General features: G+C 43.0%; 1 protein-coding gene across 1 annotated transcript; it reads right to left on the bottom strand.

Moving 5' to 3' along the window:
- Positions 1 to 2,102: 2,102 nt before the first annotated feature.
- On the bottom strand, positions 2,103 to 16,162 carry hoxb9a (homeobox B9a). The gene is made up of 2 exons (XM_024271401.2): positions 15,015 to 16,162; positions 2,103 to 3,986 (listed from the first exon to the last, which is right to left on the bottom strand). The coding sequence occupies exons 1-2, from the start codon at positions 15,631 to 15,633 to the stop codon at positions 3,751 to 3,753; spliced, it is 855 nt and encodes a 284-aa protein (XP_024127169.1). The 5' UTR covers positions 15,634 to 16,162; the 3' UTR covers positions 2,103 to 3,750.
- Positions 16,163 to 18,056: the final 1,894 nt, after the last annotated feature.

Genomic DNA, 18,056 nt, shown 5'->3' with positions numbered 1-18,056 from the left:
GGGTCCTTCATTTTATGCCCCCCCCTCGCCGGCTGCCTCCCAGAGCAGCTCTCATCTCCGGCTCAGATTGTTCATGGAATGTCTTTGTTCGCGCAGCGACGTTTCAGTCCAGAGAGTTCAGGTCAAATGTAGACAGCACTGGAGCAGCTCTGACTGTCACTTTCTCTGTTTGGAGCATCTCAGCTCACTTATTTAACAATGGCATTTGCTGTGCACGCGCTTAGTCACTTCACCCTTTTGCCTTTATGATTCCATTAATCACTATTTGATGGTTCTGATAACCACCGCTTTGGGACTTGGACTCAGTCAGAAGTCACGTTTGCTTCAAACAATCAAAGTGTTTTCTGCAGTTTGAATGAACGGCAGTCGCCACGTGTCGCTCCTGCAGTGAGGCCTGCGCGCCAAGCGCGCGCTGCGCCCTCACGTGAGGAGGAATACTTCTTCTTCAGAGTCGCATCCACTTTTATTTCAGCTGCTTGTCAAAAAATAATTGAGAACTTTTGATTTTAAATGTTCTTGTGAAAATGTGTTATGTTTTTCCTTAATAAGACAAGCTTTTCTCCTTATAAAACTTGCTTTTGATCTTGAATACGATAACGTTTCTGACACCAACTGTCCTTGTGTCGCAGCATTGATGGTCTCAGGGTTAAAATATTTAAATAAAGGATCAACTCGGATCAAAAATCTGCATTTTCTGATTAATAAGAAAATCAAAGAGTTCCAGCTGCGAGTTTTACAAGAGAAGCGTCGCCGGTGGCATCCTCCGGTGAATGCTCCATCCTGCGTGAGCGTGGGCGTTTTACGGTGGGGGGTGTTTATTGGTTTATGACAGTCTTTTGGTGTTGCAGCCAGACAGACGCCTCTGTCCTCCATGCTCCGGTTTTCTGCACTGAGGAGACACATATTTGCAACACATGCCTGCTCATCCGAGTCTTCCTCCCCGCTCTCTCCTCTTCTTCTTCACCTCCGCTCCGGCTCTTTGTCTTAAAGACGGCGAGCCTGAGATGGATGAGGAGACGAACAGCTTCACTTTCACACCATTCAGAGGCGCGTCACTGAAAGAAGAAAGCTCGGCTGCACATATACTGTAAAGCACACGTGTCAAAGTCAAGGCCCGGGGGCCGGATCCGGCACGCCGGGTAATTATATCAATAAATATAGTCATTAATGACCCGATGTTATCTTATTTCTAACTTGTATAATTTTGACAAAATATATTTTAATGGAGAGTAAATATTGAAAGTTATTTAAGGTTTAAGTTGATTTATTCTGGAATAATATTCCTGCCTTTTTATTATTCATGTTTAAAAAGTTAGTGTTTTAAAGTTTTTAAAAAATGTCATTCTGCAAGCTTTTTGGACTGTGGTATTTACTAAGATTTTTAGGCTATTTAGGAGTTCAGCTAATATTTCAGCTACATGCTAGCTGTTTTGGCTAAATTAGGCTTTTTTTGTTGGTTTTTAGTCTGTTTTGGAGTTTAGCTATTATTTGTATGCCACATGCTAGCTGTTTTAACTAATTTAAGTTTTTTTTAGCTATTTTGACGTTTAGCTAACATTTCAGCTAAATGCTAGCTGTTTTGGCTAATTTAAACTTGTCTCTCTAAGTTATTTTAGGCTGTTTTAGAGTTAGGCTATTATTCACGCTGGCGGTTTTAGCTAATTTAGGTTTTTTTCTGTTTTTTAGGATATTTTGAAGTTTAGCTTTTTTTCAGCTACATGCTGTTTCGACTAACCTACATTTTATTTTGTCTTTTGTTTTTTAGGATAATTTGGCATTTAGCTATTATTTTATAGCTGGTCATCAGCTTCAGGGTTTTCTGCTAACAAGTTTAGCATCTTCTGCTATCAGTTCCATCGTTTTAAGCTGTCAGTGTCAGCATCTTCAGATATCAGCATTAGCATCTTCAGCAGCTAAATTCAGCTTACAGCATTCACACTAGCATTATGGCAGGTAATAAATCATAAATATGTTAAAAAGTTTTGATTTTAAAGTTTTAAAAATGTAGTCTTAGAGTGTTCAATAAATGTTGATCCTGTTCGGCTCGTGATCTAAGGTGTGTTTTGGATTTTGGCCCCTTGTGTGATTGAGTTAGACCCCCCTGCGGTAAAGTCTCGCTTTAATAATAAGAGTCCAGCATCAGCAGCACAAAGTTACAAGAGACAAACACAGAGGACACACAGGAAGGCCTGGACCGGGACCAGATGGGTTAGAGATGCTATTCCTGTCATACAAATAATAAACATTTAGACAATAACGACACTGAAAACAGCTTCAAACAGCGAACGAACTCATCTAAAGAAGTCAGATAACATGTCAACAGACTATAAAAACAAGATCTTCAACTCATTCCGATAAGAAATATGTACAATAAATTAGAAATACTTCATATCAAGAAAGTTCTGTCTTATTTTCCAATATCATTTTCAGAAGTCCCATCAGCTCTTGGGAATAAGCATCAAAACAACGCGTGCTTCGGGCATGCGCAAACTGTAAACATTTTCCTCGTGAGCGAGAACGCGCTGTCCTGTGAGAAGACGGAAGAACCACGGAGTGAAAAGAGGGGTTTTGTTGGAAAAAAAAGTGCACGTGCACTTCCTGAAATGAAACAAATCCGCTTTGCATAGCAGGTATCACCTCGTGTAAGTATGAAAAATAGATATTTTAGTGGCACATAATGTAAAAAAATTAGATTTTCTGTTGGATGAAGATGATGATGAAGTGAATGAAGAGTTGGGTTTATCAGAAGATGGTCTGCGGGATATTAAACGCCTGTCAGAGGCGTGGATGGAGTCAAAACGTGCGTCGGCGAGCTTTAAGCGGACACTTTCAATAAAAAGTCTATGCAAACGCGCTGTACGCGTTTTTATTGAAAGTGTCCACTTGAATGCAAGCTGACGCACGAGTGTGTGAGCGCCCATCGAATCTCACAAAACCCCCGACATGATCGATCCTGATCGGATTCGCGCGGCTGCTGAGCTGGTTGATCCTCCCGCCGGTCCCTCTCCTCCTCCGCGCCTCATTACTCAAGCCGACAGTCGGGGAAACAAACGGCGGCCGGCCGCTTCCTAATCAAACGGTGACAGCAGAGAGCCAAACGACCGCAGTGGAGGGGGAATAAAATAGGGATCCCTATCATCCTGTGTGGCTCCTTCTCCTATATTGATGGCCTTTGAAATTCCGGTTTCAGCACCTGCGCGCGCGCAATCGTTGCCAAAACAGAGCCAATAAATAACCAATAAAGGAAGTGCTTCAAAAAAAGAAAAGAAAAGGAAATGTTCTTTCTTTTTTCTTTTCCCACCACTTCGCGATGCACCCAAACATCAAACAACCCGATCTGTGCGTAAAATCTTCTTTCACCCGGAGAGCAGAGAGAGTCCTTCTGGGTGGAGGTTACACTCCTCTCAGTTTTCCAAAGTCCCACTCTCCAGATCTGTCAGTGAACATCACATTTGGTTCAGGTCGATGTTCATGGATGGTGTCGGAGTAGGAGAGCGCGCCTCCAGAAGTTCGTCTCCTGACCTCTGAAGTCCATAAATGCCAGGTGAACTCTCCAACTGTGAGCGCGCGCTGCTCCTGCTCACCTGCCGGATGGATGATTCGCTCGTGACGTCACCAACAAACTGCTGTGCGTTTTGGTCTTTTGTTTTCTGTGCTTGCAAACACGCGCTTCAGGTTTATCATCTGCGTGGCGTGAGCGTGCGTGTGCGTCTGGGTGTGCATGGGTGCGCGTGCTCCTCGACAGTGCCTCTACTCCTTGGACTGGTCCTTGCTCTGTTTCTTCATTTTCATCCGTCGGTTCTGAAACCAAATCTTCACTTGGCGCTCGGTCAGGTTGAGCGCGCGCGCCACCTCGTGCCGCCGGTCACGCGTGAGGTACATGTTGAAGAGGAACTCCTTCTCCAGCTCCAGGGTTTGGTATTTGGTGTAAGGGCACCGCTTCTTCCTGGAGGAGCGCGCATGCAGCCAGTTGGCTGAAGGGTCATCTGCGGAAGAAACCAGAAACAGCCTTTTAGAAAATGACGTCAGTTTTGCGTTCAGAGGATCAGTCTTTGTGCACACGAGGAGCCCGAAAAGACCGTTCATCATGTCAACGATAAAATAAACAAAACACATCCACATTAACAACCTTTAGAGACCGTTCCAGCTGTTTACATTTTACATTAAACATATGTTTTTGTTGCATAAAAATTGGAATAATTGCATAGTAAATAAAAAAAAAATCAAACTTAAAATTATTGTTTTTAGACCATTAATAAAGAAAAAAATTTAATCAGAACTGTTAATTAAATACAGACTAAATAAGAACATTTTATTTATTTATTTTATCTTGGTTATTTGAATTACTAATACCGTAGAAAAACATACATTATATGTTTCCAGACAGTTGTCTGTTACTTGTTTTGCATGGATTTGTTTGCTTTAGTATTTAAATTATTTGCTCATATAGGCCCTTAAGCATTAAGTTATTCAGCTCTTATGTTGGGGATGTACAGCTCATAATTTAATCTTCTGCTTCGTATGTACCTCCCTTCCCCCCACTTGCTGTTAACTGTTATTTCTGTTCATTGTGTAGGTCAATCTAGTGACCTACATCACTGGATGGAGGTCCAGCTTCTGTTTGTTTATCTACTTTTGTCTTTATTTGCTTTTACTGTTTTTGTTGGATTTTTTTGCGTCTCAGTTTAAAGAGCCCCTATGACATTTAAAAAAAAGAAAACTTTCCAGTAGTGTTTTAATTTTGATTTTGAAGTTTTTAACCAAAATCCTACAACTTAAATGTCTTAAAGAGCAATTTTTCCTGTTGATCTGAAGCCTCTGTTTCCAGAATCTCTTCTGAGGGGGCGTGGCTTTTGGAGGTCCGCCCCTGTCTGATTGTCATAGCTCTGTATCTCGCTAGTGTAAATCTTCATAAAACGAAGTTCATATTGATGGACATTTTTATGTTCATCAATCTGGGTAATGTCCAGCCGTATGGTTCTGATCCGGATGTCAGCTGGACGAGGAAGTGAAGATCTTCATGGACAGAACTTCCTCCAAAATCCTGATTCTTTCTCCTTCCAGTTCACCAAAGACTCTTTTAGCTAATTCTCCAATGTTTATTGACTGTGATCAATACATTCAATCATTGGTTTCTCAGAGTTCTTGATAAAATAATCAAAGCTAACATCAAAATGCTCTTTCATTGATTTACAATCCTTTCCAACTGCGGTCAAATGAGCCGCCGTTCACATTTCCGTGGTCACATCAAGAAGCTCCGTGGAGTCTGGTGGAGATTTTCCAGCGTTCTCAGTCCTGCTACCGTAAGTATTGGATGAAACTCACACCAAAAATCCAGTGATGCTGATTTGACCACAGAAATGTGAACGGCGGCTCATTTGACTGCAGTCAATGTGAAGATACCATCTTCTCTTCTCCAGAACCTGAACTAGACACTAGGAACAGATGAGGGTTTAGTGCATGTGCAGCAGAGCTGTTGATGGAAAGAAGATCATTCATTCAAACAGAGTCTGTCCAAGACAGTTTGATTGATTTAAAAGGAGAAATACTCGGAAATGAAAAAACTAAATGATTTCTTATTACATTTGTTCTCTTTCAGGAAAAAATGGACGCAGACATGTTAAAAACTCTAAAAACAGGATTTTCATCAGAGGAGAGCTTTAACTTTTGCTTAGTTTAAGAAGATTCTGTTTACAAGTGATTCTCCCTTCAGCTTCTGCACGACTTCCTCTCTCTATAATTTGATAAATAAAATGTGTGTACTCTTAAAGTACAAGATTCAGGCATTGGAGTCACTAAAACTCTAATGAATACAAAAGAATAAAACATTTCTTTTGCTTTCGAATGCACAGCTTCACAGTGAGTTCAAGATTTGTGAGCAAACCAGAGCAGTCAAGGACTTAGCGTCTCTGTGGGGTTCAGCAGCTGCGGTCACTGCCAGACTTCATTTCCCTGCTCATCCACAAAGTCAGAGTCTATAAGGATGGAGCATTCCTTCCATCTCCTGTCAAACTTCGCTTTTATGGTGACGAAAGCTTCACGGCAGTGATTACAGTGATAAAGCAAAGTAACAATAACAACGCAGACAGGAAATGTGATAATCCTGTCTCTAGATAAGTCATGTTTTGTGAAACTAAAAATCATTGCAGCAGTTTATTTCCCAAGATTATTGAATGCACATACACACACACACACGTGCATGCTCATGCACACATGTTGGGAAAGTGTTTTACAGGTCTAATAATGTTTTTATGATTATTTTTCCTGCTGTCACTGCTTGGCGTGGGATCGTCCCTTCTGCACACAGAATGCTCTAAAGACATTAACATATCTGAACATTATGTTTCAATAAACACAGAGGAACAGTCAGGCACTTCGCTCTGTAAAACCTAATGTAATGCTTTGAATCCAGCTGCAGAGCAGCTTTCTCTTTGTTTGATCTGTGTGCAGCTTTTCAGATGAATTTTTTAAACATCAAGGAAAGCGAAATGCTGAAAAAAGCTCCAGGATTTGTCTGTCGGATCTGTTTCAGCAGCACTCGGGCTAAAGCTGTCTGAGGTTTACACACTTCAGAAGATGAATGCTTGGAGAAAACACAGATAGAATCAGCCTTTCATTGTGGTACGTTGGACTCAAAATGAAAAATCACAACTTTCAGATAAGAGGAGGCTCTTTAGTTTGGCATTTCCATTTAGAGGAAGCAGCTTTTTCTTCTTTCCTCTCGTGTTGCCTCCCTTGTTTTTCAGGCAGCCACCTCCAGCTCCTTTCCTACCACACAGCTGTTTTTATGGATGTCAGACCAATGTAATTAGCAGGCTTTTTCTTTTTTGGGACCTGCAGGCCTGGTTGGGTTTGCTCTTCTCTTCTCCAGAGAATTGAAGGGCCTTCCACCCAGACAGCAGGGAGCTGGTCACACGTGGCACAAAGGAACAACTAACTAAAGAAGAAACACTTTTCTGAAGTGAGGCAGGCCTGCGTGCTTCATTAAAGCCCCACTCTGATCATGTATTGATTTTTTTGTAAAATCGTTCCCAGTGGTCCTTTCATTATGATGTAATTTTTAGTCAAAGTCAAAAAAACCCTGTGTGGTTTTCTAAGGCATAGTTCTGCAGAGTATTAGTTCAATAAAAATGTACCTCTGAATTGTAGGCGGGATTGTTGGCGCAGACTGAAACTACTTTCATTTGCTTACATGCTCTCCCACTAGCTTACAGCCCCTCACACCCCAAGCTAACATTCCTGGTGCACCTAAAAATAGATAACCACATCAGAGCTATCCAGCTACAGTTGTGATCCAGATTCCAGCTCAGATCTCAGATGAGGAAAACAAAGACGTTCATGGATCTGTTTGTCTGCAAGTGGATGCATCAGAATGGGGCGGAGCTTGTGGTCTGCCATTGTAGTTTGTACGCAACAATTTCAATCATTTTCAAACTGCATTTTTTCATCTCAGGAGTGGAGTTTTATCTTAATTTTCTCTCTATATGTCCTCCATCATGAGATATGCTACAACATGTTAAAAACTCAATTTTTATTGTAGTGGGTCTTTAAGGTTTTTATTACAACAACAACAAATCAAACTGAGGCTTCTGTACTGTTGGTTTCTCATTTGTGAGGTGTGTTAAAGATAAATTGGATCAACAAAAGACTCAAACATTTTGAGGCTTTTTCTTTCTGCTCGGTGTTTTTTTGTTTATGTTCATTTTGGTCTTAGTGCTTAAAGCAGGAGTATCAAGCTCAATCAAAGGGGCCAAAATCCAAAACACACCTCAGATCGCGGGCTGAACAGGGTAAACATTTATTGAACACTCTAAAACTAAATTTTTAAACCTGTAACTTTTTAACATAATTATGAACCAGATATATAGCATCACCTGTGATAATGATAGTGTGAATGCTGGAAGATGAATTTGGTCTCTGAAGATACTAGTGCTGATAGCTGAAAACACTGAAGCTGATAGCCAGCTAAAATATTAGCCAAGTCCCATCTTAGACAGGGCTTTGACTTTGACACATTTGGCTTAAATAAACTATCATTTTTCTTGTAGTTTTATTTTGAAAATAAAACTTCTAATACCTTCAGTAATCACCTGCTTTTTCCTGCTCTCTTTGTCTTTTACTGAAACGTCCTTGTTTTTTTGTTCTCAAGTTAATTCTTCATGACTCAAACTCTGGCATTGACAGGACGGCATCAGCTGTATCAAGAGCTCATCAAAGCTCAGCTGTATCAGGATCCTTCATTCTCTCTATTTTCCCATTTCTATGTCAGATGGATTTTTCTGACAAAGATCCAGTGCAGATGAAAACACAGAAAGCCACCTAACCTGTGTGGAGATGCAGGCTGCAACGTCCAAATTGTCCATTTGCAGCCAATTTAAGGTAAATTGTGCCATCTAAATTTGAACTGGTCTTGAAAGCTCCTGAGACAAACTGCAGTGGGTTTACTGGAGCTCAACCTCGGGATTCAAGAAAAGAAATCTGTGGTCAAAACCTGCAAAGAGTCAGATGTGTCCTTCACAGACTGAGCAGCAGTTCTCCCTAAAAACAGTCCGTGTGGATCTCAAGACTACTGGTGAGAAAGTCGGGTGATTTAAGGATAAGTGCATCATTATTCTCTGGAACAGAACTTTAACTTTTTTTGCTCATTCACACATCAGTAGGGTAAACTTCTATTGATCATGTCACAGAACAAACCACGCTGATGGGTCACCAATAAACCCATGTCTCAGCATGGCTGTGATGATGTCTTAGAACTGTTACAAAAGATCTTCAGCAGAACTGAGGACATGTAAAGATTAATAATTATACTTCTAAATGATGTCAAGCTAAATGAAGCTGGTTTGTGGCTCTGCTTGCAGTCATCACAGAGTTGTAGAGTCAGCAGAACTGCTGTGGTTCTGTTCATTTTCTAGCAATGAGTCAGCTTGACAAACTCAGAGATCCTGACAGAGAGCGGCTGAACGATCCCCCCACCCAACCCCCGCCTGAGCTTTATAATTAGAGGAGTGATCAGGAAAATATGTTCCAGAGGACAGGCTGAGGACGCTCCGTGTTTGAGTGTTTATGACTCGTTTGTGTGACTGACTGATGCAAACTGTGGCTTTGAGTTTCTGCCTTTGAGTCACGTCTGACATGCATCACTCAAACCGACATTTTTAAGTTGACAGGGCAGAGGATGTGTATGCACCGACTGAGGATGATCCCAACACCGAACAGAAATGATCGTCACAGAGGTTTACATCAGGCTTTGGTGGAGCTGACACGTTCACATCGGGCATGTGATGCAATTTCCTGAATATGATTAACACGCGTTCTTTAAAGTCCCAATGACTATTTTTTTAATTAAAAAAAGCATTCCAAGTAGTGTTTTAATTATGATGATGAAGTTTTTAACCAAAATTCCACAATTTAAATGCCTTAAAAGGTCATTTTTCATGTTGATCTGAAGCCTCTGTTTTCAAAATCTCCTCTGAGGGGGCGTGGCTTCTGGAGCTCTGCTCCTGTCTGATTATGATAGTTCTGTGTCTCACTAGCATAAATATTCACCGCTGCTCCATAAAAACATCCATCAATCTGGGTAATGTCCAGCCGTATGGTTCTGATCCAGATGTCAGCTGGACGAGGAAGTGAAGATCTTCATGGACAGAACTTCCTCCAAAATCCTGATTCTTTCTCCTTCCAGTTCACCAAAGACTCTTTTAGCTAATTCTCCAATGTTTATTGACTGTGATCAATACATTCAATCATTGGTTTCTCAGAGTTCTTGATAAAATAATCAAAGCTAACATCAAAATGCTCTTTCATTGCACACAAACATAATTACTAATCTCTCTTTCATGATCAACTTTCAAACAGTTGGAACTTCCAACATTTAAACGGACACACCCATAAACCAGAAAACCAATTTCAAGTCAAAGTTCAACTAGCTTAACTTTTAATGCACATTTTTTTCATAAAGCTCAAAAACAAGCCTAAAAACTTGTGTATCAACCCGTGAACACAAGAGTTTCTAACACAGAACCTGAAACACACATTTCCGTAGACTTTTCATCGAAGGTGGTCACTTGAACGCACGTTGCCAAGATTGATATGAACGTACACTCACAGGAGCTTTCAATCTGGCATCTCTGGTTTGGTTTGATCTGACGCTGGTGGTTTTATTGGTTTAGTAGATGTGAAGGCTCACCTTAACTCTGGTTTGGACCCATAGAGTTTTGATAAGAACTAGACATAACAAGCGCTGAGGATCTCCATGGGAAATGCATTATCTCCAGCCCACCCAAAATCAGCGTAGAGCCTTCGTTGTCACTTCCCGATACGTCTACCGCCATACTGGAACCGATTTCCACCCCTCCACAGCGATTAGTCTGAGTCGGTCTGAGTCACATTTTTAGAGGAACTACTGTCACCAGTCATAAATGACTGGTTCCGGCTTGTTCAAAGTCCACACCTCTCCTACGGAAAGTCAATCAAACGTTAGAGGAGGGGTCAGCGGGAACCACATGCTTTTACTGAGGCATCTGATTGGTCAGTTTATAACTTGAATAACTGCCGATAAAGAGAAAATACCTTTAAAAAAATTAGGATTTGAAAGACTGTGTTAAGAAGGAAGCATCAGAGCAAGAATGGTTATTCTGACAAATAAAATGACTGAGAAATAACAGTCTATTTTTCAATGGAAGTCCATGGGACTTTGGCCTTCTTGCAACCCCTGGGTACTTATTTGGAACTATTTGGGGAGGAGTTGATCAGTCCATTGATATTCATGTCAATGTTTGGACCAAAATAGGATTTAGACTGTGCATGAACAAAGACGAACTAAACAAAGGAAGAGAACCAAAGGAGTTCATGTCATAAACTCTGTGAGTTTGGAGGAGAAAAAACGGCACAGCACGAATATGAAGAAACTGGAATCAGGAAAAAGTTTGACAGCGTACAACATGTAAGCAGCCAGTGCCGCTCTGACTTAGCTTCTTTCTGTTTTATTTCTGGTTGGAACTCATTTCAGACAATATTATTAACAGTAGGCCAAACTTTTCCAACCTAACATCAAATATGAAGTTTGCTTTTGAATTGCCTGAATTTTTTTCTCGTGCTTTTATAATTACTCGCCAATGCATTGACTAAAATCAAGCCTAACAAGAATGTATTTTGATACCAATGGCTCATGGGGTTACTCTTTCTCCAAAGAAATAATGAATTCCATTGGAAAGAGCTGCAGGACTGAATTCATAACTCCATTATCTTGTTGGAAAAACCTGCAGCTTGACTCAGTATTTCAATTTATTACCCAACTTTTTATGATCATAGTCTCATTAATGGAGCTATTTATTTCCAAATTGAGAAAATAATTTATTCTTCAGGTTTGAGGCTGCGGGTGAGATACAGCGAAGCATTAATCAAGCAGCGTTTGATCTTGAGTGTGTTAAATGGCTGGGATATGGATGCATAAGGTTTGAATTTGGCTCAGATCTAAGACATCATCATAGTTAGTCGGTGATGTACAGGACATCCGTCATTTTCTGTTCCTGTGGATCCCCCCTTTAATTTCTCTCCACCTGGGCTTCAGATAGCGGCCATCATCCATAAATACGTCCTTAACACCCTCTGGAATCAATTCCCTCAAACGCAGCCGGCATGTCCAACACAGCTAGAGAGCAGAGGATCGATTGCATTTCAGAGCTAAGTATAATGTCTGGGATAAGGATATTTGCATTTGTGGTGGGGGTGGGAGGGGGCACGGTTCGTTTGAGACGCTGTAAAGAGGGTGCTTTGCATTCCTTGCATGTATAATAGCTCTCAGAACCATCCATTACCCTCGGAGCGATGGCACGACCATGGCTGTCACCCCAAATGACAAATGGGGGGGGGGCTTGTGAGCTTACGCTGTCTTCTGTCTGCAGGTTAGGAAAAAGAACAGATGATAATGGAAAGACAGAAATGCAAGGATTGCTCCTCACCTTCCTGATGTTGGACTCTCCGTCTCTGATGGGATTTGTGAGTCCGGTTTGATGAATGCATGGAAACAGCCACCAAAGTAGCAAAAACCAATAGTATGTCGCTCCTCTTTTCCACTCTCCCTCCCTTTGCAATTTCACCCTAATAGTTCCAGAAATTGACCTCTCGTATATCTCAAAGGCAGGGTTATTACATTTCCCCGTCGTATTTCATCTGCCCCCGCCCCCTCCCGATACCCTTATCTCACCAAACCCTTCCAGCCCATTTCTTCCATCCACCAACAGCAACATGCCAATTAATGGGCTTGTTCATCCAGCATTGGGACTTAATAAACTTGGAGGTAATAAGTTTTTCACTTTACCTGCCAGCAGCACAAAGACTGAAGTGTAATCTTGTGGTTTGTTCTGGATGAGCGCCCGGCACCTCTGACACAAAGAGGAATCTGTATCTGGATGGTGGCTGTGCTGCATGTGACGTTTGGAGAGGGAAGGCTGCAGTGATGCTGACACACGGCAGACATTTTTCATGAGTAGGGTGGGGGGGTTCCACTTGGATCTGTCCTGCTGTTAACATACATCACCCCGGCACCGTATATTATTTCTGTTTTCCTAAAAAGTGAATGGGCGCTGTATTCAAAAGGACCAGCTTCTCTCACTGTTAAAAGCTTTGCTTGATCAAATTTACAGCTTTGTAGAGGAAAACATGAGGCTTTTCGTCAGGAACTCCTCCCTGCCTGGAAACAGGCTCCACAGTATTTCCTGTCAGACTTCCCTACTAGAAGTAAAACATCTGAACGCTGGGAAGAGTTTCAAAAACATCTTTACGGGACTTAATGTTCACGAAGACTCACGGCTCCCACAGGAGCAGAAACTTCATTCTTAGCTGAGTTAAAGTGTCCAGAAGGCACCATGAAGCATTTTCACTTCAAACTCTACAAGAAAATAAAATAAAGTTTGTCACTATATTCTTTTCTCTAAATGCAAACCCTTATGCACAGAAGATGATAATAAACGACTTCCTTAAGTGCCTCTGAAGTTTGTTCAGTGTTTTTGGTGTCTTCGTCTCATAAAGCAGTCCTAGCAGCAGTTTTAAACATGCTGTGTAATTACAGACTCCACTGGCGGAGCAGATTAGTGAGATGAATTGATTCTCTTTGCATCTGATCTTCATTGTTTTAGGTTTCAACCATGAATGAGAGCGTCCGGTTCTAAAGAAGCAGATCTGGTGCCACAAATGTGGAGAAGCTAACAGCGAAAAGGAAAGGAGAACGGCTCTGCTTGTGATTTTCCCACACTGACCCTCCAGCAGGATCCGGCCGCCTGTTGATAAGCTGACACTCCAGAATGATGTTCGCCGCATTCTCAGTCTGCGTCTCAAATTGCTGCCATCAGTGGAGAACCGAAGGACACAATGTTCAGAGCTGAAGGTGCGAGGTCTCCTGAACCCAGCAGGAGAAATCATCTCAACAGCTCCAGTCCTGCATGCTGACTTACAGCTTATTCAGAAGGAAATGCTTCATTTATTCAGCAGAGCTGATACAGGATGAGCACCCATTGAAGGAGGACATCACAAACACCTCATGGACATGATAAAAAGATATTTATAATACTCATTATCATGCTAAAATATTAAGGTCAATAAATATTTTGAGCACAGACAAGTAATTTCTTTGTTTGTCTGGACTCTAAAGGTTTAATAAATGACTTCAAAGTGTTCTATTGATTATTGCCTCCCCTCAATCAGCAGGTCTGTGGTATGTTTGTCTTAAAGTGCTTTTAGGAGAGTGAAGTGACAAACCGAAAGCACAGCGGCCCTCAGCAGCCTCAGCGGCTGGATTTCTGATCAGACCTGCAGATTTCTGTTGCATTCGGCATCTGTGCGGCACAAAATGGCCGTCTGGTGGAGATTAGAAACAGCCTGAGTCGCACTTTGGAAAGAGCTTCTGCCAGATTGAGCTGAAGCAAAACCGGAAAAAGAAGCAGCAGATTTACAGAAAACCAGTGAGGAAGTGAGGCGCTGATGCGTGCGTAAAACTACAAAAGAAAACTATTCTGATCTAAATTGATTTTTAAAAGTATATTTTTCTTTTTAGAGACATTTTTTATATACATTTAGTAAAAGTAGAGGGAGATTATATCATCAGACTATTTTAATATTTGTCAACTTGAGGGATTAAATAATAATTTTCTTCATTCTATAAATTAAATGATCAAACAGGTTGTGAATATTTCTTCAGAAACATATTATTATTATTTTTTTAGAGCATCCACCTGGCCTTCTCAGGCTCCACGTAAAAGCTGTGCGCGCGCGCGGATCAGGTTCAGCTCGGATTTTGGGGCGCACAAATGAATAGTTATCATCTGCAGAAGCTCAAGATAGACTCCTGTTTAATATCGCGAAGAAGACGCAGATGCTAAAAGCATTAAATAAAACAAAAGCATGAGAGTGAAGAGGCTCGGACTGAGCAGCACATAGTTACACAGCTCAGCAATCGATACACAGACTCTTTGCGCAACACGCACTCTGCGTGTCACGGCAGTGCGGGGCCTGCAGGTTCACGCAGGAGGTTAATGAGTGACTCCTCAAAAAAAAAAAAATAAACGCAACTTCTGCGTTCGAACCTCTTCAGAAGATAAAGACAAACTCACGCGCCTTGCTATGTCAGCGGAGCCTGCACGCGCGCGCTGCTCGGGTCTCCATGTTTCATCTGCTTTTAATTGTCCCGTTAAATACAGATAAATGCCAAACTCCCTGCTGGACTCTCGCCAGAGAAAGCAGCCATCTGGACACGCGCATCATTCTCTGCCTGAAGTTATAGTGCACCAGCAACATCCCATAATATGAATGAATAAATGTGATCTTTTTTCTGTGACAGAAGAAAGGTCAGAAACTCGCTTTAACGTGAGCTCATACACGTGGAGGTTTGTCCTTCGTTCTCCGGCGGCTGCGCGCGCGCAGCTCTCCTTTGTTCCTGTTTTATGGCAGCATTAAAAGCATTTACCATCTCCCTCCGCGCGCTCGCGCTCCCACGCGTTTTTCCCACCTTGATAACTTACTTTGATCCGGACCGTCTTTGTCCTCGCTGCCCTCGCATCCCTCCTTACTCTCCTCGAACCCCCGGCCCGGGACGGCTGCCGGATGGTGGCTCAGTTCGCGCGCCGCCGTGGACACGGGGTCCAGGATGTACGTGGTGGTCTCGTGCGGGTGCTGCACGCTCACTTTGAGCGGGATGTCCCCGCCTTGGTGTCCCAGCTGGGGCTCCAGCTTCACCTGCCCGGTCTGGCTCTGGCCCGGAACGGAGTCCGGGTCGCGGGGAGCGGCGTCCAGCCATGAGCGGAGGTAGCGCGTGTCCGCCGCCGCCGCGGGGACGTGCTGCGCCGGGAGGTACGGGTGGTAGACGGCGGGGAGAGCGCCGGCGCCGTGGTGCGGACTGAACGGGCTCCAGGACGGGGAGAAGACCGGGGGTTTGGGCTGGAAGCTGCAGGACGGGTACGAGTCGGAGTGAGGATGCTCCGCGTGCGCAGCGGCCACGGGCTGCCTCGCGCCCGCGGCCACAGAAGAGTTTGGAGAGGAGTACTGGACGGTGGAGAAGCGGGCCGGACCCGAGAGTTCATCACTGTCGTGACTGATGATGGAGTCCACGTAATAGTTGCTGAGGGTCCCAGAAATGGACATTCTCGGACATTATCCGCGTGCAGCCGCGAGTTTGTTAAAGCAGAAGAAGAGGGACATTATGAGATTTACGTCACTCTTTTCTTCTTTTCTTCTATGCTTTGCTGCCTTCCCCCCTCTCTGACTCTCCCTCTCTCCCTCTCTCACTCTACCCCCCCCCCGTCACCCCCTTCCTCCCAAAAGAGTCTGTGACCACAAACAAAATGTTCCAGTTTGCAGGCGCGCGGGTATGTCTGTTCATGCACCGTTGAGCCTGACCCCGCACCTCACCCGCACCCCCACGTGCGTGAATGCTGTTTACCTGTACAAAAACCCCTTTTCCCAGTGTAGACTGCGGTCCACCTGCAACAACCGCGCGGGATACGCTCGGTCCCTCCGCGGCGCAGAGCGGATCTGCAGTCTGTCCGCTTCACATGAAACTCCTGAAGTTGTTGCTCTTCTTTTACATTTCTTTGGATCACTTTTAGGAAGTTTCCCAGCGGCTCACTTTTACAGGCAGATTAACAATCATCTTTTCTGTTAACGAGCGCCAATAAAGCGGCTCCCGCGCGCCTTCGCCTCCTTTCTTCCACTTCATCCACTTTTTTGGGGGTCCATTTAATACCACAATAAAACCCCACACAGGGGCGGCTGCTTGGCTTTTATAGGCCTTATATATGACTCACGGTGGCGCGGACGGAGTAGCGGCTGCTCCTTCCGGAGGAACGCAGGAGCGGCGCGCTGCTCCTCCGCGCAGGATCCGGACCAGCCTGCATGTTTACACTCTTAATGTGGACCCAAAGAGCATCATGGACCGGAGGGGCCACGACTCTGACGTCACCGTGGCTGTAAGTCTTTCTGTTTGTTTGTAATTATGACAGACATGCGCTTTTGGACTCTTTGGAGGCCATAAATCCGGTCTGCACGCTGCATATGCAGCTACAGTTATTTACGACGTGTAAATATGAACTCGATTGCTTATTGGGTGGGGGGGTTGGGGGTAACGTTATTATTTACGAGGACCAGGGAAAGATGAAGCGCAGCTTTCAGATCTGCTGGCGAAAAAACTGGATTCAGGGATGGAAAAGTGAAAGAGAGGCATTCAGGTGACGTCAGGGTCAGAAGCAGCCGCGAGGATCCAAACTGACGGTTCTTTGAGCATCAGGCCCGTGGAGCAAAGCACGAGCCAAGGAACGCCGTCACGTGAAAAACAAACTCACAAAAAGGAATCTAATAATATAATATAATATAATATAATATAATATAATATAATATAATATAATATAATATAATATAATATAATATAATATAATATAATGTGGGCGTGCTCGTGCAGACTGCTCTTTGTTTGTGACTTGCTCGCTGGCATCGCTCGATGCCTCGGTTGTTTCTCAGTCGCTCCTCAGACCGCAAAGCTCGGGGAATTTTAATTTTTCGGGGCCTCCGCCCTGCTGGTTTAGCTGCTAACCAGAGAGGCGCGTTAATTAGGAACGTTTGGAAATGGTTTTGCAAACCACTTTCATTTTCCAGTCTTCGCCTCAGAGGAGAAGATCTGGACTGAAAACAAACCGTGAACGTGCTGGATAAGAAAAGGAGAATTTTAACTGTACAATACTTTTTGTTACATGTTTCATGTCTTTGTTCTCGCCTCATATTTTTGTTGAAAGTCTTTTAGTGGCTAGGGAATGGAGCCCCGAACAAAAACACAGTTCCTCTGGTTCGTCTAGCTTCTGCTTAGAGCTGCAAAACACTCTCAAAATAATTAATTTTTTTTTCTGTTTTTTTCAGCTTCAAAGAGCGACAATAAATTGTTCTTATAGGATCACATCTCTTTCTTTGCCTATTAGGCTTTTCAAAAAAGTAAAAAAAAAAAACTACATATAAAATGTTCATTTTAAATGATTTCTGTTTGATATAATTGAGTTTTAATTGTCATTAAAATCCAATCTCCTGCTGAGGCTGGACGGTGCTGCTGCTCCTTCATCTCCTGCAGCAGCAGCGTCCAGCTCCACGCGTAAAGAAGGTCCGGAAAGAGGCGCAACGCAACATCTTGTGGAATATGTTCATGCAGCCTGCAATGGCACATGAAACACCTTCTGATTATTTCAAAGTTTTTATTAGAAACAATGAAAATGTTGCTCAGAATTGGACACGCAGAGAGAAAGTTTGATCTGGTACATGGACGGGTTTCTGGGTTTGTTCCATCGTTTTGCGTAATTTCTTCAAAACCCTTTCATTAAGGATCAAACAAATCTGGGATTCTGCGTGACTTTTTGCTAACCAGCAGTTTGACAGATGACTCGCTGGTTTTGTGCATTTCCTCTGAGTTTGTTTGTTTTAATTGCACTGGAACCGTTGCGTCAAAACCAACTCATTTGCGGCTTTATGTTTTGGCACCATTCGCACCCAAACCCGTTCCTGTCTGTGTTCAACGGCAGCTACAGCTA

This window comes from Oryzias melastigma, linkage group LG8, assembly GCF_002922805.2.
Source record: "Oryzias melastigma strain HK-1 linkage group LG8, ASM292280v2, whole genome shotgun sequence".
In the NCBI taxonomy this organism is placed as follows: domain Eukaryota; kingdom Metazoa; phylum Chordata; class Actinopteri; order Beloniformes; family Adrianichthyidae; genus Oryzias; species Oryzias melastigma.
This window is presented reverse-complemented; position numbering and strand designations above follow the sequence as displayed.

What these genes read in the sequence shown, in the direction of transcription:
- hoxb9a (XM_024271401.2), bottom strand. Translation starts at nt 15,633, where the DNA reads ATGTCCATTTCTGGGACCCTCAGCAACTATTACGTGGACTCCATCATC. An exon ending in CAAAGACGGTCCGGATCAAA is followed by an intron (nt 3,987 to 15,014) that starts GTAAGTTATCAA and finishes TTTCTTCCGCAG; the next exon opens with ATGACCCTTCAGCCAACTGG.